Consider the following 27003-nt stretch of genomic DNA (forward strand, 5'->3'; position numbering starts at 1 on the left):
TCTACAGATACCTGTGGCTTATACAGAACAAAAAGCATGAAAGAGGTCCCCACCGGCTTTACTAAACAATATGCATTTTTACAGAGCTTTTAACTTAATACACTATCCCATAGGGGGTCAACAATATACAGTATTTGACCTGCACTTAATAGGGTAGTGAGCAAAAACAGGCCTAAAGGGGCAGCAGGGAGTTGAGGGCATTGGAGGAGAATATTTTGACGAGCTGAATTCCAGAGTTTAGAATAAAACTAATTAATAAAATTAGAGTTTAATTAAAATGAAATGTATTAGCTGAAGATTACTTTGTAATTGTTCTGGATGCCAAATTTAGTGTGTCTGAGGCTCTAAGGCAGAAATGTGGAAGGACTTACAGAGAAAGTTGAGAATTTTTAACCCTCCATTAACAGTTATTTTCCCAGTACTTCCTCATTGGCTGGAATCTTTCAACAACCTTTGGTGATAGGTTGCCTCCAAGCTTCCTTCCGTAAGATTGTAGCATGGCACAAGCTCAAAGCAACTGACACCAGAGCTTACTGAGTTTCCAGTGGGTCACTTTGAAAGTCCGCCTGATTCAATTCCTGCTGAAGCTACCTCACACTGACTCTGTCAGACCTGCCATCTGTGTTGAAACAGCTACTGAGCAACAGTGGGCCTCTGAAATTTTGTTTAAAAAGTAAAATGTTGTTTCAAATTGGAGTCAGAGTCATAGGAAAGTACAGCACTGAAACAGGCCCTTCGGCCCCTCAAGTCCATGCCAAATCCATTTCAATTGCATACTCCCAACGACCTGCACCAGGGCCATAATGCTCCATACCCCTATTATCCATGTACCTATCTAGCTTCTCTTAAACATTGAAATTGAGCTTGCATGCAGCACGTGCTGGCAACTCATTCCACCATCTCATGACTGTCTGAGTGATTAGGTTTCCCTTCTTGTTCCCCTTAAACTTTGTTACAAAATGGTAAGGTGGGTTAATTATTTCTCTTTTACTTTAATTGAGAACTTCCTCCCAATTATGTTCTTTTACATTGCAACTATAACTGCACTCTAGAAGTACTTCACTAGGAGTTTTGAAATGTTCTGAAGCTCTGATAGACACCTTAAAAACATATGTCAGTCTCGTTTCTTCCTTTAGAAAATGAAGTATTTTTCTAGAGCTTAGGTCAGGATATTCCTCATATTCATTGATCAGCAGAACTTTAAAGTTCACTGTTTATAGATTCAAAGGCATAACCCCTTTTTAGTCAGTGTTAAGCAATTGAAAGGCTATTTTCCGTGAAGTACAATGCAATGTCAACCATATCTGGGTCAGTCTAGCAATTTAACCTGGTACAGTGTCCCAGTAATCTAGCAGGTAGAGCCAATGATCCAGAGATCCAGGTTCAAATCCCACAACTGCAGCAAAAGGAGGAATTGGGAAATAAAACACATACATATAGCTTGTTTCAGTTATGACGTTACAGGAATCCATCAGCTTCACTAGTTGTGCTTCAGGGGAAAAGATTTGCTCTTCTTACCTGATCTGGCCTGAGCAGGATTCTGACCACCAGTGCGGTGGATTTTTATTTTCCCTTGGAAAATGACTCAGCAGTTAAAGGGCATTTAAAGGCATTCGATACATGTTGGCTTTGCCAATGATTCCCAGCTCTGAAAAATGAATAAATTAACAAGAACTGGAGAACAGTCACTTCAATGATCTAATCTCTGATATGATTTCTGCAAGGGGGTGTTAAGGATGCCATCACTCAGTCCAAACCCCCTGTAGGAGGGTTGCAGGGACAGTTGGATCCTGAGGGAGCCCATCATCAGGTACTTCCAGCATGAGCAGAGTTTCCCAGCACAGTACCTGACCAGAACACTTGCCAGGCAAGTTGGCAACTTGTTGCAGCCCACTCTAATTCTGCTTCACCCCGGCACTTCCCAGTATAACCTGACCCCACCCTAAATGAGTCCCAGGCTCCAGGTCTATGGCCCTCACAATTCCATCAGTCCCAGGCCTGATTCCTCAGTGCCCACTAACCTAAGCACTATTTCTGATCTCCTCGTTCCCAGTTCCCACTGCTTCGTAGCTGGAATCCCAACTCACATTCTCCTACCTCCAAAACATAATTTGCAGTTTTAAGACTTTCCCCACTACTCCTTCTCCACCTCATAGCCAAAGAATTCATTGTTAATTTTAGACCTATCTGCCCGCCATCTAATCATATGCCAACCTCACACCCTGTCCCACCACCTCACCCACCTCCCTTGTTCTGGCTTGGAACTCTATTTGGAAGCTATTGACCAACCACAGCCTGGCCTCTGAACAGGGTTCCCACTGTCACATTTTCAATGCCAATAATGTGCAACACCAAATTGTTACCCCAATGTCCAAATAACCTTCATTTTGCTGCGTGGGACAGGATAACATTGGTCCCTGCTTCCATGGCCATGAGTTAGTATGTGTTAGAATTTTGAGGCAGTTATTTCTGCACAGTGGTGAGATAATTACCCCATCATTGTGGACAAGCTGTCCCATGGTATCGCCTTGAAACCTCTTCTATAGGAAATCTGTAGTCCTCCAGATGTCCATCTCTGGTCCAGCTGTGGAAGTCCAAACTCTGGGATACCCTCCATAATCCTTTTCACTCATCCTAACCTTTCCTTAAGAGGCTTGGGTTTATATTTGGACCTAATTTTAACTCTCTCCATCTCCAGCATTTACCAAGTAGGCTTAATGTACAATGAGACATGGTGAAAAATATTTATTGTAATTGCATGGAGAGATGATTAAAGCCACTGCAAGCTCCAGCTACTGCAAAATTAGGAAAAGAGACTGTTGTAGTGTTGCATAGGGATATAATTACAGTCCCATGTTTATTGCAGTTAAATAGATGGTTATGGTCACCGAGTGGAGAGCTGGAAAATGCAAATTTTTGTGTGTTTTCCCTTCTAAATGAACAATATACCCCAATGAATCTACTGCTACAAATATATCTTCTAATGATTCATTGGATCATCTTGCCATAGATTATGGTGTAGTTATCTCAGTCACAAAAGTACCATCTAATTAATGAAGAGTCTAAATATTCTGCTCACATAACTCTGTGAATCTGGCATTTAAATAGATTAGAGGCTTATTCTTGTTATTCTTAAAAGAATTACACCAATATTGTACTGTGTTGGCAGACGTATGGACATTGAGTAAATACCCTTTGTACACATTATTAATGAAATTGCCCCTTCAATCAAAGGGAACCAGAGCTCCCATCTTCATCCAGGAACATCTATGTCAGGGGTTCCCACCTTGGGGTCTACTGACCCCCTTGGTTAATGGTAGGGGTCCATGCATAAAAAAGATTGGGAACCCCTGGCCTGTGCAAATTTAGCGTTATATATATTGAATCATTACCTCTTAATGTTTTGGAATTTTGTTTTAAATGTACTTGGGTATGAATGTAGGAGGCATACTGCATTTAGCAAGTCTACAGATGACAGCCGTTGGTACTATTGCAGATGACAAGGAAGGTTGTCCAAAGCTGCAGTAGGACACAGATCTGATGGAAAGTTGAATCAAGCTTTAGCACATGGAATTTGATCCCAACAAGTGCAAAGTGATGCCTTTTGGAAAGTCAAGAAAGGATAGGACAAAGTAAATGGCAGGGTGTTGATGATCAGTTGAATTTTGGGGTTTAAGTCAATAGGTCCCTGAAAGTAATGATACAATAAATAGGGTGGAGGAGAGGGTATGTGGTTCAACTTTACAACACACTGGTTAAATTGCTCTTGGTGGTGGGGGTTGTGTGCAGTCCTGGACATGACACAACATGAATGATGTATTTGAGCTGGTGAAAATGCAGAGGACATTCACCAGGATGTTATCTGAATTGAAGGACTGTAGTTATAGTGAGAAACTGGATAGGCTGGACCTGCTTTCTGTGGAGCGAAGAACAGTGAGGGATGACATATCAGAGATATAAAGTTATAAGAGACATAGATAAGGCAGATAGGCAGAATCATTTGCACACAGCAGGGGCATCAAACAAGGGAATAGGTGCGAGGTGAGAGGAAGGAGTTTTAAAGCATATTTGAGAGGAAAGGAATTTTTTTAATATAGAGTGGTTCATATCTAGACCATGCTGCTACAGGAGTCAAACACAATCACTGCACAAGAGACATTTAGACAAGCAGTTAAATCAGCAACGCATCAGAGGTTAAGTGAAGGCAAGTAGGATTCCAGTAGATCAGCATGGATGTAATAGGTTGAGTGGCCCCAACCTGTGCACGTATCTCTACCCTCTCATGGCTCTACTCAATATTTCCCTCTTTCTTGCATCTTGCTAAGGGCACCTAAAGTTTTTGAGGAATTTGGATTTGGAATTTGGAATCAACTTTTGTGCCTGTAGGTATATTGGCACGTAAACCATTTGGCGCAGTTTGACCCTACATATATTTTACCTGATATCCATATACAATGTCAGGACTTGGGGGTTGTTGGCAAGACAGGTGTTTATTGCACAGCCCCAAATGTCAATACGAAAACGATGGTGACTCAGCTTGTTCCTAAACTGCTGAAGTTTGCATATTGCAAGTAGGCTACAATTCTGTTCGGTAACATGTTTCGGGGTTTTGAGTTGGAGTCAATGAAGAAACAGTGATAAGTGTTCAGATAATCTAGTATGACACTTGGAATGTGGATGGCCTTCCTAAGGACCTGCATTCTTTCTCCTATTAAATTACTGAGGTTACATTTGGGAGGTGCAACCACCAATGCCTCAGCGGGTAGCTATTGGGTGACATAAGCAGCCGTGAAGCAGTGGAGGAAGGGGGACATTTAGATTGGTGAATGAGGCAGTAATTAAATAGATATTGTCCTTGGTGCTGAGTAAAGTATGGTGGAGCTGTACTCAACCAAGTAAATGGTATTACCAAAATGATAGAGAGAGAGGTAAAAGAGCTTTGCAAACATACAGCCAACTCTAACAATCTTAGATCAACCCAAATCGTTTATGGCTGATTAGAATGTTAAATATAATTTAGAAGTCTAATAGAAGAAATATGTCAGCAAATTTGAACATAGTAAGATACCAATATTAGCAATGAAATAAGTGCCTGTATATTACTTGATGCAGTTAAAAAATAATATCAGGACTGGACAATGAAAGAATTCCTCTACCCTTTAAAAAAGTCATGTGATCTATGACATTCACTAAAAAGTCAGACTTCAAGTTAACAATAGTTTTAAAACCAAGCAGCACTCCCTCATCACTGCACAAAATTGTTAATGTCAGTAGCAGGACTTGAACCGTCAATACCCTGACTGAGGTGGTAAAAATGCTACCCTCAGAGGTGGCAGTACTGTATTAGAGCAGCATCTGTAGGAGGAGGGAAGCTGTTATATTCCCCTGCTCCATGGCTAGCAAAATCAATTGTTAAATTGACTCTTCAAATACCAGCAATTCAAACTGGTGTTGGATTCAAACTTTTCTAACTGATCCAGTGTGGGGAACTCAAATGACCGCTCCATTTCGAAAACTTATTAGGGTGTTCAGGAAGAGCACTTGTCTCACTTACCCCAAACACTGACAGCCAAGAGATGCTTGCGTTCGTAAAATATCCAAGAGAGTGAGGTCAGCCATAACCAATGAAACCAGACAAAAGCAGCAATTGCAGTGAGAGAGAAAATTACAGTCATTTCTATGAAATCTTCTTACCTGATCTCCATGGAGATTGTCTTTCTAGGATGGATCACCCTACCAGATCTTCATACCAGATCTCCTTAACATGATGTGGGGAAATAGTTGGTTCTCTTAAAAACAATCCCAGTCTTGGAGGCCTACTTCTAACTTCAAAGGGTGTGGAGTTCATTGACTGCTCATTTCAGAAACTGCTGAATATATTCTATTTGTTGATATAACATAATTGCAATTCTCAAGATCACTTTGCGATTAAAAGTCATAAGTGTTTTTATTTGATTTCTGTTTGATATATGGAAAGTGTTTGCTTCCTAACAGCCTTTCAATCCAGTAATTGTTCTTGGAGCCATGATCCTTTGTCACAAAATCTTTTAAAGATCAAAACCAAATCAGATAAAATATCAGGAAAAAACATCTAGTTGCACAGTGATATAGCAAGAACAGTTTCTGCCTCAAAAGTTCCAGCAACCCGGGCTTGATCCCACACTCTGGTGTTGTCTGTGTGGAGTTTGCACTCTCTTTCTGTGATCTCATGGGTTTCTCCAAGGACCTCTGGTTTCCTCTCATGTTCCAGGTTATTTAGTTACTCTACTTTGCCTGTCATGTGTGTGGGTGGAAGGAGAATCAGGGAGGGATTTATGGGCATACGTGTGTGAAAATTTGTGGGGAAATGAGCAATACACATAAAATGCTGGAGTCCTGTTGAAGGGGCCTTGGCCCAAAATGTCAGCTATTTATTCCCCTCCATAGATACTGCCCGATGTGCTGAGCTCCTCCAACGATTTGTGTGTTGAACAGGATTTACAGCATCTGTAGACTGTCTGTGGGGAATAGAATTGATGGCAGTACTTTGTGAGCTGCCAATGACTTGATGGCCTGAATGGCCTCCGAATATGTCATACACAAGTATGAAACCATACAAGTGAATATTATCAGTTCTAGAAAACTGGGACAAGGGTAGGATAATCTGGCGGGATGGCCTTCGGAGACCGCTGCTCTGGGTACACTGGGATACCTGTAATAAACCAGCTTAACTAACACTGCAGGAAACTTGAAAAACAGCTACAAGAATCCTCTGAATACAGGGAGGAGCATATAAGGCATCTCCTCTGGGAATATCATGGTCAACGAGAGAATGGCTGATTGACAATTACACTGGGAATTATGTGACCCCACCCATACCCAAAAGAGCTCCCTCATTCTGCAGCCAAGTCTTCACCACAACATCAGAAGTACACTGTCTGCTAGTCCAGCTTACAGCTTGCCAGAGGAAATAGGAATAGAATGCACACATCTCATTCAGGGAGCAGTGCCTCAGAAAGCCAGAGCCCATCATTAAGGAACCCCAACACCCAGGACATGCCCTCTTCTCATTGCTACCATCAGGAAGGAGGTACAGAAGCCTGAAGGCACCCACTCAACGATTCAAGAACAGCTCCTTCTCCTCTGCCAGTTAATTTCTGAATAGATATTGAACCCACGAACACTACCTCACTACGTTTTTATTTTCTATTCGTTTGCACTACTTCCTGAATTTAACTACTTAATATATACCTGCTGTAATTCAGTTTTCATTTTCTTCTCTATCATGTATTGCATTGTACTGCTGCTGCAAAGTTAACAAATTTCACGATATATGCCGGTGATATTAAACACACTTCTAATGGACAAAATGAGCCTAGCTGAAGCTGAGCCCACACTTAGCAGGTACGTATGTCCAAAGACATTTTTATTATAAACTTCCCGTACGACACCAATTCAAATTCAAAGTGACACAGTCATCTAAAAGCCTTAGGACACTGGGCTCAAGCTTGACGTGGACCTTTAGAGCAGAACTTGTTGAGTGGTATTGTACATCCCAAAGTGATCCTGTAAATTATAGTTCTGTTATATCAATCAGCAAATAGAAACATTTAATAGACGTAAAATAATTCACCCACCTTATCGGGGGTGGGAGGGAAGCATTGGCATCAAGTTTAAAGCCTAGGCAGGAACTTGTTTACTAGTCATTTTGTCCTTCCTTGAGATATCACTGAGTATCATGACTATCCAAAGGAAATTTCACTAGTTCCACTGTATCCTATAAAATTTCTGCTTACAGTTCAGATTTGAATTCATGTTTGTCACCTTCCCCAAAAACTTGTCTTGATTGCACAATGGTGTGGTGCTGAGGCACACCCTGGGCAGTCAGAAATCAGCTGACTTTTCAAAGACAAAAATAATCTAATGTAAAGCAAGCTGGAGAAATGGTCAGATGTGCTGACCCAGGCTTCAATATCTCATCCATGAAAATTGATCTGTCTTCAAGTGAGAGAGAGGCCGAATGGCCCATTTCATCTCGTACTTTTGAGTTTAGAGAAACATGGGAGAAAAGAGTTGAAAGAGAAAGTTGGGGTTGTTAATCCATTAGGAAACCATACCAATCAGTCTTTAGCATCTACGATGGAAGTTTTATATGTGTTGACATCTGAATCTGAAGGGGTTGGACTGAACTGCAAGATTTTTCATGGTCAAATGGCTCACCAATACTCCAGCGGAGGGCCACCATGGAACTGCATGTTTATTGAGGGTTAATGCCTTCACAGCAAGTTGAACAGAAAATTGCAGCAAAAGATTACAGTCTTTATCCAGCCAAGTGCAAGATGCAGCAACACCATCAATCTTCTCTGATGCCCAAGAAAGCACTTTACTGACTTAAGGTCTTAGGCACATACAGTATATATAGCTAGGATGCCCAAAACCATTGCACAGTACTGTATATTGGTTAAAATTGGAAGATAGTTGGGTAGCAACAATAGGAGTATTTAGCTTTGTATTACCTCAGTAGTATTCAGTGTAATTTGGTAACTGGAAAGGTATTATATACAGTAATGCGCAAAAGTCTTCAGCACCCATACATATGCCTAGGATTTTTTGCACAGTACTGTATCTCCCATTAGATCTGATGAGGGTGTTCCTTGAGTTATAATGGCATGACTCAAAGGTGGAATTAAATCACCAACATTTCAATTTTAGCCTCACTTATTAAATTCCTGTTCTTTCCTTGTCTGACTCACTGAAGCTAATAAATCAATATTTGGCCTTCCACTCAATCTGATAAAAGGTGAGCCCTCAGATCAAAGCTACGCACCTAATGTGAAACATCGGAGCCTCTTTCCTGCAGGTCACAAGAAGAAAAAAAAGGGAAAATTGAGCCAATGCCCACATTACTGGTGCGATATATAAAAAAACAGTTCTCACACCAAAAACTGACAGGATGGCTTTTTGGACGTTCAAAATAAGGACCTAATGCCTGTTTAAAGATCTTTAGCATTCAGGGGAATCGAGCTATAATGTTACCCAAGTAGTATGCCTAAAGGAGCAGCTTGAGTTGCAACCATTAAGGTCCAATGTTGACACCATACTTACCTGAATACGGGGTTTGAGAGGAGCAGAGATATTCAAGGTGCGTTGCTTTGAACTTGACCCTTTCCCTTCTCAAGCTGAAGCCCACAAGCACATTTCCCACTCATTGCAGCTTAGTACTGGTACATTAGCACTTAAATAATTGCACCAGACACAAGGAACTTTTTCTAGTGAGCCTTTATTTGCCTCTTCTGATAGACACAGTGCACACTTGACAATGTATCATAGGCTCTGCAGAAATTCACTGCAGATTAAGATGTCTAAAGCCAGCTAAATTAAGTTCAGATTTACAAATTGTGGAGCCATAGTTCAAACAGGCCAAAGAATTGGTATTGATTGCTAAAGATCATTACCTTGGTTAGAAACTTAAGGAATTAATTAGTCAAGATAAAATCAATTGAATCCTTTGTTTTATTGAGGTGGACAGAAGTTTTAGTTGATTGTTAAAGGTTCTGATATCAAAACACTAGTGATGTTGTTAAAGAGATAATAGTGATGGAAAAGATAAGAATGGTGATGGCAGAGAGTCATTGTGGTGATGTCAAAGGCAGTAGTGATGGGGTCAAGGACAATCATGATGATATAAATGGCAACTGTGATGATGTCAAAGACACGGCAACAGTATTGACAGTGATATCGAACTGTCACATTATGGCTGATAACACTCCATAATAGCAGATCACAATAAAGTCATCAGCTGAAGCAATTGAGTCTAGAATGTTTGCTGCTCTGTGCTTAGTCAACCAATACTGAGAGAACAATTGGTTTTTACATTCTCAAATGTTTAAATGTCACCACTGAGGTATAGCTCAAATAAATGATCAGTTGGCATTTAATAGATGGTGAGAAGAGAGCAATATGAAGGATTATGTGAAGACTAATGGTTAAATATTACATCACCTTAGTATTTCCCATTGTATACTGTGGTAAACTATGCGTATACCTGTCTGGACACGCCCCTCTGCTGACTGCTCCTGTGGCTCCTCCCACAGACCCCTGTATAAAGGCAATTGGAGGCACTGCTCCTCCCTCAGTCTCCAAGATGTTGTGGTCACTTCTGCTGCTAATAAAAGCCTATCATTCGCCTCCCATCTCCAAGAATTATTGATGGTGCATCATATACAAAGGAGGCCATTCGGGCATTTAGACTATCACATCTAGCCTGGATCAATGAATGAGCTTCCCAAATAGCCCCACCTTTGCTTCTTCCCTAGGATTTCTTTTTAACCCTTTACTACATCAATTCCCTTTTGACAGATACTGTGTTAACAAATGCCCAATTAGCTCAGTTGTACAGTAATTTGGAGTCGTTGAACTCCAAGACTCAAGCACACGGTTAAAGACAATACTGTAATGGAGCTCTGAGTTATTAAAGATCCCATCTACCTGTTCCTGTGGTTCAGACTTGTCCTCAAAGCTCTTCCTCGATTACTTGAGGAATATTTTACACATGGAAAGGACTAGGTTAGTTCAATTCTTTTCTCTTACTATTCAAACACTGATTCTTAGCAATAGAACTTAACAATACTTGATGGTACTTAAGCAGGAATAAAGTGCAGCTTCTAACAATATCCATAAAGCTCAGGCAGTCTGGCTACATAGGGGTACATAGACTAGTTTCCATTAATACTTGCAATAATATTACAATATTTTGAAGATTAGAACAACAACTTGCATTTTAGTGTATTTTGAATATCAAAACTGTTCCTAGGCACTTCACAGGAGCATTAATAAGTAAAATTACACTAAGTCCTAAAAAAAAATGGAGATTGTCAGATTTTCAGGGGCATATTTAAGAGGGCGTGGAGACATACAAGGAGGAGCATTGAGATCAAGGATTGCAGAACTGGAAAAGATGACAGAAAGTAGCAGAGTGAACATGAAGGGAGTTGAAATCAGGATTCTGAATGGGAAACACGGAGTTCCTGGCTTAACTGAACTGTTAGCAGGCACTGGAATTCAATGAGTCTTGTAAAAATTGAGTACAGTATAATTTGTTTTTCTTGTGAATGCTACTGATATGATGCTATGCACCTGTGATGCTGCTGCAAGTTTTTAATGCACTTGTACATATACCTACATGTGGTATATATACTTGTACATATACCTACATGTGGTATATATACTTGTACATATACCTACATGTGCATATGACAACAAATTCGACTTTGACTCTGAGCTCATGCGGCAAAGAAGATGGGAGGCTGGACATTGGACATTTGGAACCGTCTACTGCTTACAGAGTTTGTAAGTTGAGTTGCTGATGGAGGGGTGGAAACAGCCACTGTTCTGGAGGTGGAAAGCATCTTAATGAAGAAGATAGGGAATTAGAGACTGGACCTGGCACTGCACAGTTGTAAGTGAATGATTATGGAGCCAGTAGTTGGCAAATATGATGTTTAGAACTCTAGAAATCATACAATCATTGAACATTTATGATACATATGGAGGCTGTTCAGTCCATCTTGTCTGCTCCAAGCAAAAGAGGACCTGTCAATTCTAATCCCACCTCCCAATTTTATGGTGTTAGCCCTACAGGTCATACTCCTCAAGTGCTGGTTAACTAAGTTGAGGATTTCAGCCTCTTATTCCGCCCCCCCCCCCCCACTTCCCTCTAATCCACTCATTCCTTCAAATTGATGGTCCTTAGTTTGAGATTCTCTCTATTTTAGATCTCTATGAATTAGTATAGCCCAAGTTTAGTATCCTTTTAGCCTTCTCTCTGGGAAGTTAAGCCAATGTTAAAAGCTTCAGTTCCTCCCAAAATTTGGCTGTAGAAAATTCCAACTCAGCCATTTCTGTGTCTGATGAATCAAGCGGAGAGGCAGTGGTAGTTCAAGCTGTTAAGAGTGGGCAGACGATAAATGAGGAATAGAAAGAAGGTAACATAGAAGAGCAAAGAATAGCCATTACAGATATTTCTTTGCCTACACAGAGATAACTTGGAATAGAACCAGTCAATCAAGGCTGGTCCCTACAGCTGAGTAATGATGTTAGAGGAACACAGAACAGTCAAGCCGAAGTTACAGATGGATGTGATAGAATGGGAGAGATGAGCTTCTCTGGTCAGTCACATCTGTCAACCACAAACATAGCAAGTCTTCGTCTGTACTAGAATGCACTTTCCATCTTCAGCTGGTTGAACTCCACCACATCTACAGCATTAGGTTACCAAAGGATCCACTTAAGAATTTGCTGTATTGAACAACCTGGATCAAGTGTCACACACAAAATGCTTGAGGATCTCAGCAGGTATGGCAGCATCTATGGAAAAAAGTACGGTCAGTGTTTCAGCAGGACTGGCCCTTCCCGAGTCCAGCCAAAGGGTCTCAGCCCGAAACATTGACTGTACTTTTTTTCCCCCATAGATGCTGCCTGGCCTGCTGGGTTCCTGCAGCATTTTGTGTGTGATGCTAGGATTTCCAGCATCTGCAGATTTTCTCTTGTCTGGATCAAGCGTGTATGATTGCACTTGTCACTCATGTCTTATTGAAGTTATTTCATAAGAACATATGAAATTCAGATAGCTCTCTCAGGCCCAAATTATACTAGCTGTCAGCGTCCATATCACCTACTCAGAATTGCTAGAAATGAGTTATCTCAATTCACAGTCCTGTTTCTGATAAGTTTGCAACCTGCCTCTTAAGATGTTATTTTGATATTCATTACAAACTGTGTCACTGATACAACCAGCTACTAGTGCACACTGACACAAAAGTGTAGAACACAATGCTGTACAGTGCCTATAAAAAGTATGCAATCCCCTTGGAAGTTGTCATGTTTTGTTTTACAGCGTTGAATCAGTGGATTTAATTTGACTTTTTTGACACAGATCAACACAAAAAGGCTCTTTCATGTCAAAGTGAAAACTTCTCTACAAAATGATCTAAATTAATTACAAATATAAAACATAAAATAATTGTTCGGATAAGTACTCACACTCCTTTAATATGACACACCAAATCATCACTGGTGCAGCCAATTGATCTTAGAAGTCACATAATTAGTTAAATGGAGATCACCTGTGTGCAGTCAAGGTGTTTCAATTGATTGTGGTAAAAATACACCTGTAGCTGGGAGGTCCAACTGCTGGTGAGTCAGTATCCTAGCAAAAACTACATCATGAAGACAAAAGAACTCTTCAAGCAACTCCTCAAAAAGGCTATTGAAAAACACAAGTCAGGAGATGGATACAAGAAAATTTCCAAGTCACTGAATATCTCTTGGAGTACAGTTAAGTTGATCAAAAAGAATTGGAAAGAACTGCAATTTTGCCTGGAGCAGACCGTCCTCAAAAACTGAGTGACCGTGCAAGAAGGGGTCTAGTGAGGGAGGCCACCAAGAGACACATGACAACTCTGGAGCAGTGGCTGAGCTGAGAGAGACTGCGCAGATAACAATTGTTGCCCGGGTGCTTCACCAGTAGCAGCTTTATGGGAGAGTGGCAAAGAGAAAGACTGTTGAAAAAAAACCACATGAAATCTTGGCTAGGGTTTGCCAGAAGGCATATGGGAGACGTAAGCCATCTGGAAGAAGGTTCTATGGTCCGATGAAACCAAAATTGAGCTTTCTGGCCATCAGACTAAATGCTATGTTTGGTGCAAGACAAAAACACAATAAATCATCAAAAACACACCATATCTACCGTGAAGCATGGTGGTGGCTGCATCATGCTGTGGGGATGCTTCACTGCAGCAGGACCTGGAAGGCTTGTGAAGGTAGAGGGTAAAATGAATGCTGCAAAATACAGGGAAATGCTGGAGGAAAACCTAATGCAGTCTACAAGTGAGCTGCAACTTGGGAGAAGATTTGTTTTCCAGCAAGACACTGACTCCAAGCATAAAGCCAAAGTTACACAGGAATAGCTTAAAAACAGAGTCCAGCCCTCAGTCCAACAGAGAATTTGTGGCTGGACTTGAAAAGGGCTGTTCACTTATGATTCCCATGTAATCTGACAGAGCTTGAGCAATTTTGTAAAGAATGGGGAAAAATTGCAGTCCCAGATGTGCAAAGCTGACGGAGGCCTATCTACACAGACTCGAGGCTGTAATTGCTGCCAATGGTGAGGTTATGCAATTAATTATTTTGTGTTTTATATTTGTAATTAATTTAGATTGCTTTGTAGAGATTTGTTTTCACTTTGACACGGGAGTCTTTTTCTGTTCATCAGTATCAAAAAAAACCCCAAATTAAATCCACTGTGATCCAATATTGTAAAACAATAAAACATGAAAACTTCCCAGGGAAAACAATTTAGGCTATTCTACACCAAAGTATCCATTTAGGCAGGCTATCCAATGCTTGTTTCAAAGAATGAGAAGAATTCCAATCTGCTGAGAAGTCACATTTGGGGAATGAGAAAAGACCAGCACGTCATCACCACCACTTTGTGAATAGATGCGCCCTGTCTACAGAAACGATAGAGAGATACGAGATCAAGTCAGATGGACAAGGACAGTTAGGTGATTGTACAGAGGAGCAACAGAGACAACACAATAGGAGAATCCAGTCCAAACCTCAGATGGCTAACAGGTGTATCACAAGGGCTTTAATAATCTAGTGTAATGATACAGGAAAGCAAGAAGAGAGAGACTTGCATTCATCATAGCTACAGGACGCCTCAGGTTATTTTGCACCCTTTGATATATATTGAATTGTATTTGTAATACAGGAAGGACTATATTGAACTGTATATTTACTGCCATATAGAGAATACACTGGATTGCCTGGTGTGACAGAGGAGAATTTGCCAGTCTGAGATTACAGGAATCTTCATCCTCAAAAACCCAAGCATGAAACCCCAAACTAAAAATCACCAGCATGCAGTATTGAACTCTAATCAATAAGGCTGAATATAAATGCTTTCAGAATAGAGAGTCACAACTAAAGCTAACACATTTGGGCACTAGCTGACAGATACAAACAACCCAAAGCTCTGCTTTAGAAGAGATGTGACAAGCTTGTGGCTTTTTACGATGTGCTAGACATACGAGTCCAAAGTGATACAAGAACAAATATTCTGCAGCAACTATATACTTAACCAATACGGAAGTTATATAAGTAGCAATATGAAGCGAAAAAATTACAAATCAGAATCAAATATCCAAAGAATGGAATGCGAGGTAGACAGCTAGACCACAAGACACAGAAGCAGAATTAGGCACTCCACCCATCAAGTCAGCTTGCGATTCCATCATGGCTGATTTATTACCCTTTCAACCCCATTCTCCTGTCATTTTTCTAGCTTTTCAGTAACGAAGGGAAGTCCTGATGCCTCTGAATTTAATCAGGAAGTTGGTGAGCTGTGCAGACCAAGCAAGTCCCACGTTCCATTTTGCTCTGTGCTGAACTTCTGTATGTCATGCACTGGAGGAGCAATAGTGGAAGCTTATGAAGTTAAGGGGTGGAAAGTGACCATGGTCAATTTTGTAATGGAGTGTAGTCATTGTAATGGAGAAGGGGACTGGACTCGGAACCCAGCTGCGGCCTCACCTTCTCACTTTGGAATAGCTGGCTGCAACTTGCTTTACCATTTTCATGAGCTGTGGGCAGTTGTGGATTGCTGTTTGGAAACATTCAATGAATACATCAATGACAAGTCAACATGGGTAGGAGAGGATGGTGAAGATTACTGGGAAAAGGAAGAAATAAACACCAGCTCCAGGAACTTTGTCCGGAAGATTACGCAAGATTCGTAACTGAAATGATGTCATATGAAATTCAAAGGCACCCATTAGATACAGTAGGAATTGGTTAGATGGTAGAAGAACCATCATTGTTTATGTGTGAATGATAATATAGCCAACTAGTAACTGTATTTTCCAATGACTTAAAGAATAAAGAGCTTTATCCTAGATTGTTGATGACAGAGATAGTTGACCTGGAGAATTGTGTAGATGGGAGGAGGAGGTTACACAGAAGCCTTGAAAGAACAAGTGAGTGGGGGAAGCAAATAGACTTTAATGTGAGGCATTGTAGAATCAGCCACACTGGACCTAATAACATTGGTCAGCAGAGTTTCTAAATAACAACTGTGGAAGAGCAGAAACCTGGGCGTCTAGTTCTAAAGTTGATGGCCTTGTGTAAAAAAACACAATGTTTATGCCAAGAGCACTGGGACATTAGCAAAGGAGGATAATCTTCATAGTATAGCTGGGCTAGGAAGGATGCTGCCTGACTAGTGAATACGTGGAACTCTCACACCACGTCCAAAGATAAATACATTTTCTTTCAAAATCAAGGATGATATATTTATATTGGGGAAGTATACAGCAATATTGAATCATGACTGCTGGATGGAATTAAGATACTGATGAGCACAATCTAATTTAACAAGGTACGATATACTTGGGGCCTTGAACAGCCTTCTATCTCTACACCCTACAGTGAATCAAGTACTCTACAGGTTAGAGGGCATTTATGAAGGGATTTTATGGAACAGATATAAAAAATCTTAAATGGCAAAGTAAGATTATTGCTTTAAAATAATTGAAACAAGTATAATCAAAGGCAAAATTTGTGAAAGATAAAATTGAAGTGACAACACTATGTTCAGATTTACATAAAGAGTGCTGAATGTTTATAACAATCTGCCAGGTAGGGTAAAAATGAGCAAAAACATTGTGTAAAGTGATGTAACATGATGTGGATATGAAGTGAAATACAGGATATTGGAGGGACAACTTGAATTGCCCTTTTCCTTGTCATCCTACTGTAGGTCAGCCGCAGAATTCTCAGGCATCGTCATCCCTCTGCTGACTGAGCTGGTTCGCCAGTGCCAGCACGTTATCACGCCCAGTGCTCCAAGTCCCCTCAACATGTCTACATCTTCCTTAAAATGTTCCAGTGTCCAGGACCTCTGCACTCCTCCAACTGTGGCCCCTTATCACCTTAAGTTGTCCTGACACTTATCTGGCATTACTTGATTAAACCTCTCCTGTCCTTTGCCTCTTTCTTTTGATATTCTCCTTCTTTGGCTAAGTATTTGGTTAACTCTATCCTGACTGCCTGCTTAGATCTCCCTTCTTTATCACTTCTCTTACAACTAATTCATTGATCAAGTGTAACATTCTATCCATGCTGTCCTTTGGCCTTAACAGTCACTTACTTACATAAACTGAATGCACTGTTTCAACAGGGAACCTTAAGGCACAAGTTAGTCAAGCAACAAGTATCCCCGAGAGACACCTCCTTATACCCTCTTGAAGGGAACAGGGCATGAACAAAGTCTGATACTCAATCCTGATTGGCTGGATCTGAATTGCCCATTCCTGATTGGTTAGCTTGAATTGTTCTGATTGGTTGATTTTTAGGCCATACCCTCTTCAGGAATCTTTGAAGCTAGAGTAGAGATAGCTCCAGTCTAGCATTACCTAAAGAGGGTTTGGCCTAAAATAAATTGGACAGTCAGAACAAGGCCAATTTAAACTAACCAATCAAGAATAGGCAATTCAGATCCAGCCACTCAGGATTGAGTATTAAGCCCTACCCATGCCCTGCTCATTCAAGAGGACATATAAGGAGGTGTCTCTAGGGGGATTTATTATTTGATTAACTTGTGCCTGAAGATAGTTGGGTTTACTGTTGAAATAGTGCAATCAGAGTTAAGTATGGCTTATGGATAGATTTGAAAACTAGTCACAAGGCTTCTGTAGTCAGTCATATGTAACGTTACCTCTCCTAAATCATCCTCCTTTGTCCCAGTAATGTTTACCTGACATACTCCTGTAAAGATTCCTGGGATATTTCAGTGTGTTAAAGGTGCTTTATAAAGCAAGTTGTTGTCCTACATTCTGCTGTGCTGATATTCTGCAGACTTTGAGAAGAACAGGCCGGGTTCGTCAAAATTAAGTAACCAATCCTGGTGCAGATAAAAATGTTTGCCCAGTCATCCTATCTACCTAACAAGCACAGAACGGTGTCATAGGCAAAGCTGCACAACACAGATATTTACACTAATACAACTTACAATATTGACTAAATTTGTTTCAGGTATGAGGGGCATACAGAGGCAGTAAAACTGTGGTTAGATGTTTTCAATGAAGGATAAAGGATGCACCATGAGGCACGATTGGGGGAAAAAGCAGCTATGGACAGCAATTTAAACAACAACAAAAATGTCCTCCTGAGCTTATAGCTTGTGAAATGTTGGTTGAGAAGGGAGCTGTGCAGTACAAAGTTTAATGAAATTCTTACTGAGAGCAAGTCCAGCACAGGTTAGAACTACTCCAGTAACAATGGTGGACGTAACCACGGCAATTATTAGGGAGGAAGGAAGATGGCCTTCTGGAATGATGCCTCCAGGAACTGTAGACAAAGAAACAAAAAGCAATTAAGACTTAATTCACCTATGACCAAAGGTTCATTCTCAATGCTTTCATGCACAATAGCTCCTGATTATACTGTCAGAGACTACTGATTGATCAGAGGAACAAAACCAAAAAACACCAGGTCAACAGTTTAACCAATGTATCATGTCCTCAGAGTTGATCTACGAATCATTCTCCTGAAGACACTATCCAAGGTGCCTAAGAGAGAGGCATTTGAGTCCGTGTGCTCCACCAGAGTGCCCGGGGTGGTGTGGTGTGACATCCAAGCTGGAGTTGGTGCTGCCCCCTAGTGTTTGTTTGGCAGAAGACAAGCTGTGTTATATTCAACTGCCAACTGCTGCAACATTCCTGGACTCAGGGTCTTGGACTGTATTTTTTGTGACTGTATTTTACTGATATCTTGTAGGTACTTGCTATCCTATATGTTCTTGCTATCTTGTGTGCTACATGTGTCCTGTGCTGTGTATGACTGTTGGTAGTGTGTTTTGTACCTTGGTCCCAGAGTTATGGTGTTTCATTTGATTGCATTTAAGGATATTATTATATGGTTGAAAGACAATTAAACTTGAACTTTAAGGTGCAACTACAGGGAGGACAGCAGGTAAACCTACTGCCAAGCCAGAGTCAGGATCAGGTGGTCATGGGGGAAGAGAGGCCATCTGGTAGAAAGATGAGAGCCTGGGTCATAATAAGGCAGGGATCTTCTACGAGGGTTTGGGAGTAAATCTTGCATTAAAAGCCCAGTGTAGGGTTTCAGCCTTGATGATTAATTCCTTCCCTCTCTCAAATGCTGCTTGACCCACTGAGTCCAGATTACAATATCTGTAGTCTTTTCAGGTCGTCTCAGTAGCCAGCGGTTGGGGGTGGGGTGGAATTTAATAGTCAGGAAAGTGAGTTTAGTAGTCATGGTGGTAGATTTAGAAGCTGTATGATTGGTAGTTGGAGGTACTGTAGGTGCAGGGTGATTGTCATGTGGTTTGGGAGGCAGACCAATCTGCAGTTGAGCAAGGGTAGGAGGTTGGGCGGCAGATGCAGATTACTCTGGAGGAGGACATTCTCCAGATGGGCAAGGAGATGGTGGAGTTGAGGGCCCAAAAGAAAATTAATTACCTTAAAAATACACCCAAGTCAGGTTTCAAGCCAGGCTCCCTTTAAGTCACAAGGGGCACCCATGCATCTCCTGCACGAGCGGCCCATGAACAGTACATAGTGCAAATGTGTAAATAAAAATTAGGCAAGCAGTTCTGTGAATTGCCTGCCACTGGATGTGACTGAGCATGCAAGATACCAGAGAGAACCACAAACAGAACACATGCAAGTCATCCAAAATGCTGATGGAACTCAGCAGATAAGGCATCATCCCTAGAAAGGAATAAACAGTTGACTTTTTGGGCCAAGACCCGGTCCCAATGAAAGGTTACAGCCCAAAACATCGACCGTTTACTCCTGTCCATGGATGCTGCCTGACCTGCTGAACTCCTCCAGCATTTTGTATGCTTCACTCTGAATATCCAGCATCTGCAGAATCTCTTGTGTTAACAAAATGTATGGGCTTTGCGCATTTTAAATCATCTCCAATATTCATGGTGAACTACATTCCTGTTTCTAACATGTATTCCTTCTGCAGTTCCAGATATCTATTGCTAGAGGTCACCCATGTCCTATCTAGTTGCCTATACAACCGCACGCTCCATTCATCCCCCAATTCCTGACACGACTAAATTATTTATTACAATGATACGGTGCAGGAGTTGAGCTGTCCATAATCAGTCTTAATTACATTTTAAACAATGAACCACGTGAATTTAAACTAAAGACCAGAGGAAACACAAGTTCCAATAATAAGTTGGCCTTATCGTGCACTCAGTATGTTAAGGTGAAAATGCAGAGGACATTTCCCATTACAATGAGGCCAGAGAGCATTAACGCTATATCAAATGTCTCATTCACAATGCTGACCATCCAGAGCACCCCGGTGACTCTGTTTGCTTCACACAGCCACAGGCCTGTTACCCTTGTCTGTTGGAGGGACAGGTGACGTGGGAGCCGTGTAGCCTTGTTTGTAGCGAGAACTTGGGCCTCAAGCCTCAGGTTTGCCTGCTGCTACAGACCAGGGAAGATGTGGAAGTGTTTACAGCGTGGTGTTCAAGCTTGGCTGAGGCCTGGCCGCTCCCATTGGAGCTGCCCTCCCGTGTTTGAGCAGTGGAATGACAGGCTGCGTGGCGTGCATCTGTATACTGCTGGGAGGCTACACCATCGATCGCCGGACAGTGCATATTTTGAGTGAGTATGCTTCTTTGCTCGCTGTTTTGAATTCTGTTACTTGCTATTTTCAAATGTATGCTTGCTATTTTGAGTATTTTGCACCTCGGCCCCAGAGGAATGCTGTCTTGTTCTGCTGTATTTGTGTATGGTTCAGATGATAATAAAACTTGATTTGATTCTTTTCTGACCAGCTGCATTCACCTATCGGCTACATAGGTCAGAGCACTGCAACCATTTCCCTGATGATACAGATTCCTTTCATTATGCTAACCATGTGGAGTACACCCTCCAATACAAGAAGTCTCACATAGAGAACATCTTTTCTAGTACACTAAGTATACTGAAAAAGAACCTTTGCATTACACGGGCCATACAGAACATGTAATTCATTACAATGACCATATAGAATCTGCTATCCACGACAGTGATTATATGGGACATGCATAATAACAATGACCCTATGGAACACACCATCCATTTTACTAACCATGGCAGACATGCTATCCGTAACACTGACCATACAGAACATCCCATTGTTACATTGTCCATTAAAGGGAAGCATTCTGGCTTAGAAAGTTCACTGCACAACTCTAACAAACAAATGGTATAAAGTTATTCAGAACATGCTTAATCTGTTGCCAGATATTACTGCATCTGGGTCTCTATGCACCCAGTGCCAAACACAATTCCCATCTTTCAGGCTGGATGTCCATCAGCAATAAAAGCTCTTTCTGAGGGTGAAACTACCTTAATTCCTGTCAACAGCAGTACAGAAATCATCTCCAGCATGAATTTCAACTGCACTGGTCTTACCCACTCACAGAATAATTAACTTTTCTAGTCCTGCTTGCTTTCTTTGTCTGAAGTTGCATTATCGAGAGGACTGTCTGCAATCCTTGTTCTTCATCTATTGGTTATCTCTTGCAGCCCTGAACACAGATTCACTTGTTTGCCTGAACTACTTTATTTGTGGAAGTCAAGGATTACAAGTCTCAGAATTATACCAGGTTGCTGCTGATGACCTCTGCCACACCTCAGTTTAATGCTCACTGCTGCATTAAGGAGGTAAAGTCCTTAAACCAAAGTCTTTACTCAAAGAAAGATGACCTCATCTACTATTAATATGGCTCTTGGGAATCAGTACAGAGTTCCCAAAGCATAGTTCTTCACAGACTAGACTGATGGGATGTTTGCTTCCTACAGAAAATTACCTGACAAATTGCTGTAATCTTAGAGAGTCTTCTGTGGACCCCTTACCAAAGAACATGCAGGTAAGTCCATCACCAGACTGAACAGATTTGTCTCAATCCTGGAGCACTCTCCAATATCACTACAACATCCATTGTGTAGGCAGCAACATTCTCCAGTTTCTGGACTGTGCTGTTTGTCCTCTTCTGTGCCCTTTTAAAACTCTCAGCTTTACAGAGACTAGGCTAAGCAAGAAGTCACAATAGATTGAAAGCCTATTTCTATACTGCAAGGCTCTATGCCCTGAAACTGGTGTAGTACGGCATGTCACAGAACCACAGGATCGTTGTAGAATACAAGGGCAATAAGCTTGTTGAGTCTGCGCCATTTCTAAATAAGAGCAATTCCACTGACTTGACCCCACTCCCCCACCTTCATCACAGATCACTGCACATTCCTTCCAGGTCTGCTGAATCTGCCTCACCACTATCCCCGGCAACACATCCCTAAAAACTTCCTGCTTGGAAACATGTTTCCTCATGCCACTCTTGGTTCTTTTGCAAATCTCTTTCATTCGGTGTCCATTAGTTTTTGATGTTCTGTCAATGGGAGCAGATTCCCCCTCTCTACGGTGTTGATGGCCTTCCCATTACTTAATGCTCTGGCCCCTCCAACTTGGTTTGTTTCACGGAGAATAATAACATTCTATCCCATCTATCATTCCTGGAATTGTTTTGGGAAATTTTGCTACATCTTCTCCGGTTCTTTCATGTGGCATCCTGGATTGTACACAATACTGTGGCCAAGCTACTTTTACAAAGGTTCACCCTGGCTCCTTTGCACTTGCCCAAGAACCTATGAGCCTTTTTAATGGCTTTGTCCACTTGCCTTACCACATAAAACAAACAGTACATAAAATGGAACACTTCACTTTTCATGGTATTAAATTTCACCTGCCTATCATCTATTTGCCAACCTATTTGACCTATTAGTATCTAGTCCATTATCATACACTCACAGTCCACTACACCTCCAAGTTTTGTGTCATTTACTAAGTTTAGAAGTTGTGCCAAAGCCATTCATTAATACACACTAGGCAAAAAAGAGGTTCTGATACGATACAATACCTGGGAAATTCCACATACACTTCTATTCCAGGAAAGCAACCTGTAACTGCAGATGTTTTCTATTACGCTGTCACTTATCTATCTGCACCACTAAAGCTCCCTTTATTCTGTGACCTTCAATTTTATTGACAAGTTGTCAGTGGAGCATGTTATCAGTTACTTTATGGAAATCCAAATATTACTTATCAACTACACCTCGCTCAATAATCAGCTGTTAATAAAAAAAGTTCCATCAGTACCTTTAACAAATTGATGCTGGCTTTCCTTATTCAAGCCACATATCTGTGACTGCTAATTTTACTCTTGGTTAGTGTTTCTAGAATTTTCTCCATCATTAACTTGTAATTATTAGTTTTAAACCTACACTGCTTTTGGAACAAGTGTAAAATATTTTTCAGTCCTCGGACACCACTGGCTCTCTCCATTTTCACACGAACGCAGGCAAATAGGAGCATGAGTAGGGGCATTCCGCCCCTCAAGCCTGCACCGTCATTCAGTATGATCAGGTCTGATCTATATTGGCCTCGATTCAACTCCTGTACCAGTTCCACATAACCCTCAATCTGCAAAATATTGATCTACCTCCACCTCAAGTATATCAAATTATCTAGGCCCCACCACCCTCATTTGCAGATAATTCCATAGGGTTCACTGCCCCTTGGCTACACACTTCAGTTTTAATGACCAGTCCTTATTTTGTAGCTCTGTCCTGTTCTTTGTGACTCTCCCACCTCCTTCATCTCCTTAAGAGGCATGTATCTGGACAGGCAGTTTAACCACATAATAGTGTAGTTACTCTTCCTAGTACCTGCTTATTTCGACTTCTATCCCATTTGGGATCTACCTCTCACTCCATTAACCCTACTCTATGTACATGACTGTAACTCTGCCCCAAATGGCACATGGGTATCTAATTTCACAGGGAAACTTAATAAAGGAGTTCTGGAATACTAACACTGGAAGACTGTATTCCTTAAGGGATCTTTAAAAGCAGAGTTAGGGTTGCAGATAATGTTGATTTAGCATGATTAAAATATAATAAAGTAATTTCAAGCCCCCAACTTGATCATGAGTTGAAATAGATAATGATGACTAAGTCACTATTATTAATCATACTGAATAATTCTGCAAGGCAGCATGTTCTGTGATCTGTTCCTACCTGTGCAGCTAACGTTATCCTGGGCTAAAATTTTGCCACCCAGGCACAGACACAGTATCTTCTTTGACTTTCTCTCCCAGATGCAGTTGTCCGACTCACAGTGGCTGCAGTTGATATGGATCCGAATTTCAGCTTCTCCATGGCTTTCCATTGCTGTAAGGCCAGAAGGACAATATTACTCACAGGAGGAAAAGACATGAACGGAAACTACTTTAAACCGTACTGGATGTCCAGCTGTGGGACGAAACTCAGGTAGAGTGTAGGTTTGGTGAATATTTCCGCTACTTGCTTTGGGGCAGCTAAGTGGCACAGATGGTGGGGCTGATTCTTCGTGGTATCAAAGATCCAGGTTCACTTTGGCACTGTCTATGTGGAGTTTTCGAATTCTCTGAGACCACATGGGTTTGCTCTAGATGTTGTGGCTTCCTCCCACCTTTCAATTATGCGCAGGTTGATAGGTTAATTGGCTGTTGTAAATGATCCATTATATAGATGAGTGTGTGGAGTATCAGGCTGGAGTAAAAGAGCAAGTGGAAGAGAATAAGTTATGGGGCAGATAAGTGGGATTGATGGGATTGGCGTAGACATGATGGCCCACATGAAAATATGAAATCATTTGCTAATCACAAGAGGTTCTGCAGATGCTGGAGATCCAGAGCAACACACAGTGCCGGAGAACTTAGTTGGTCAGACAGCATATACGGAGGGGAATAAGCAGTCAACAATTCAGGCTGAGGCTCTTCATCAGGGCACATGAAAGCTCTCCCCCTGAGAAAGTCAAGAAGGAGATTCTATTTTTAGAGTAAGAATCAATCTATTTACATGACGTTTGGTAACGTCTTCATACAAATCAGCGGAATTCTCTTCCAAAACTAAATCTTTGATGCAAAGAAATTGGTGGATCAGGTTAATGAATGGAGTTATGCCATTGATCAACCTTGAATTCAATGAACAGCAGCTTAAGTTGAAACCATTGGACGGGCCACTCCTATTCTTCTGTTTCAACTGTGGTGCTTGAACTTCTCCTTGACTACTGAAGATAATTCTAATCATCCTGCAAGCCAAACCCTTTCACACTGATACTGAGCCAAAGTGGAAAACGAGTAAGTTATTTTTCAAGAAGTTACCTTTTCAAGAACTGTTTCAATGATTTATTGAAATAAATGTCGTAAGCGATATCAAAACAAATGGGCAGCATGTCTACTCACTTTACCTGCTAATGGGAGGAAGTAAAGCTCTCCAGCTTGGTTAACAAATGAAATTCCGTCATGGCCATCGGCGCTAATGTGATCAGTTTTTGATGCATTCCCACCTGAAAGAGGGCACAGAAACTGAGAGCTGCAGGGTTACTTGTTACACAGCTGATAAAGGAGCTCGTTTATAAGGCTTTAGACTTCACAGTACAGTTCACACTGCTCGGTTAGAATACTATGGATCCCCACTTTCAGAGATTTTGGCTCATAAAGTTGGAGATTCTACCTGTTAAGTGGACTGTTAAATTTGAAGCTCCTGCTGAATATAGATGATCCCATTTCACTATTTTGAAGAAATAAAAAACATTCTCTTTGTCCTGGTCAATATTTATCTCACAATCAACCATGTGCAATTAAATCCTTGATCTGCTCCCTTGTAGTCCCCAATCAGTTCAGATTGGCAACAACATCTCCACAATCTCCATCAGCACAGGTACAGGGCAAGTCTGGGTGCTTAGCCCCCTGCACAGCTCCAATGCCATATTCCAGTTTGCTGACGACACCACTGTCGTAGGCTGAATCAAAGGTGGTGATGAATCTACATATAGGAGGGAGATGGAAAATCTAGCTGAGTGGTGCCAGAACTACAACCTCTTGCCCAATGTCAGCAAGACCATGGAGTTGATTATTGACTTCAAGAGAAGGAAAGCTATGGAGAGGCTCTGCAACTTTAAATTCCAGTCTTGGGCCCAGCATGCAAGTGCAATATGAAGAAAGCACTGCAATGCCTCTACTTCCTTAGGTGTCATGCTGAATCTCCGCAATCTCCTAAGATTTTGACAAACTTCTATATATGTGGAGTGGAGAGTATATTGACTGGCTGCATCACAGCCCGGTATGGAAACACCAATGCCCTTGAACGGAAAATCCTACAAAAAGTAGTGGCTACAGCCCAGGCCATCATGGGTAAAGCCCTCCCCACCATTGAGCCCATATACATGAAATACTGTCACAGGAAAGCAGCATCCATCCAGCATCAGGGACCCCACCCCCCAGGATATGCTCACTTCTTGCTGCCATAGGAGTCTTGGGGCTCACACCACCAGGTTCAGGAACAGTTACTAGCCCTCAACCATCAGGCTCTTGAACTCCACTCACCTTGTCGCTCAACTGCTCTTACAACCAAAAGACTCACTTTCAAGGGCTCTTCTTTTCATGTTCTCAATATTTATTGCTTATTTATTTATTTATTTATTTATTATTATTTCTTTTTGTATTTTCACGATTTGTTTTCTTCTGCTGTCTGGTTGAGCGCCCAAGTTGGGCAGACTTTCACTGAATCTGATTTGGTTACTATTCTATAGGTTTATTGAGTATGCCCACAAGAAATTGAATCTCAGGGCTGTATTTGGTGACATATAAGTACTTTGATAATAAATTTACAGTGAACCTGAAATCGGGGGACTGCAAATTATCCCACTGGTGTCTGTGGTAATCTCTTTGGCCCTTTAATCACAGCAACACTGACTACATTTCAAGAGTACCTGTACAACACTTAATAGGATATTTTGCGTCAATGAGCATATACCTTAACAACTCTGATATTTCAGTTTATGGTTTTACGAAAGGTAGCCAGTTAAGTAAACAACACACAGGAAGAA

General features: G+C 41.2%; 1 protein-coding gene across 3 annotated transcripts in view; it reads right to left on the bottom strand.

The window, feature by feature from the left end:
- Positions 1-27003, bottom strand: part of ltk (leukocyte receptor tyrosine kinase) — a 187524-nt gene that overhangs the window by 42087 nt on the left and 118434 nt on the right. For 2 of the 3 annotated variants that reach the window (XM_073040302.1, XM_073040301.1), the window contains 3 exons: positions 25363-25461; positions 24150-24302; positions 18277-18387 (listed from right to left, as the gene is read on the bottom strand). In XM_073040302.1, the coding sequence (XP_072896403.1) occupies positions 18277-18387; positions 24150-24302; positions 25363-25461 (363 nt within the window). The remainder of the gene's footprint in view (positions 1-18276; positions 18388-24149; positions 24303-25362; positions 25462-27003) is intronic. The other variant, XM_073040303.1, reaches the window with a different exon arrangement.

This window comes from Hemitrygon akajei, chromosome 3, assembly GCF_048418815.1.
Source record: "Hemitrygon akajei chromosome 3, sHemAka1.3, whole genome shotgun sequence".
Lineage (NCBI taxonomy): Eukaryota > Metazoa > Chordata > Chondrichthyes > Myliobatiformes > Dasyatidae > Hemitrygon > Hemitrygon akajei.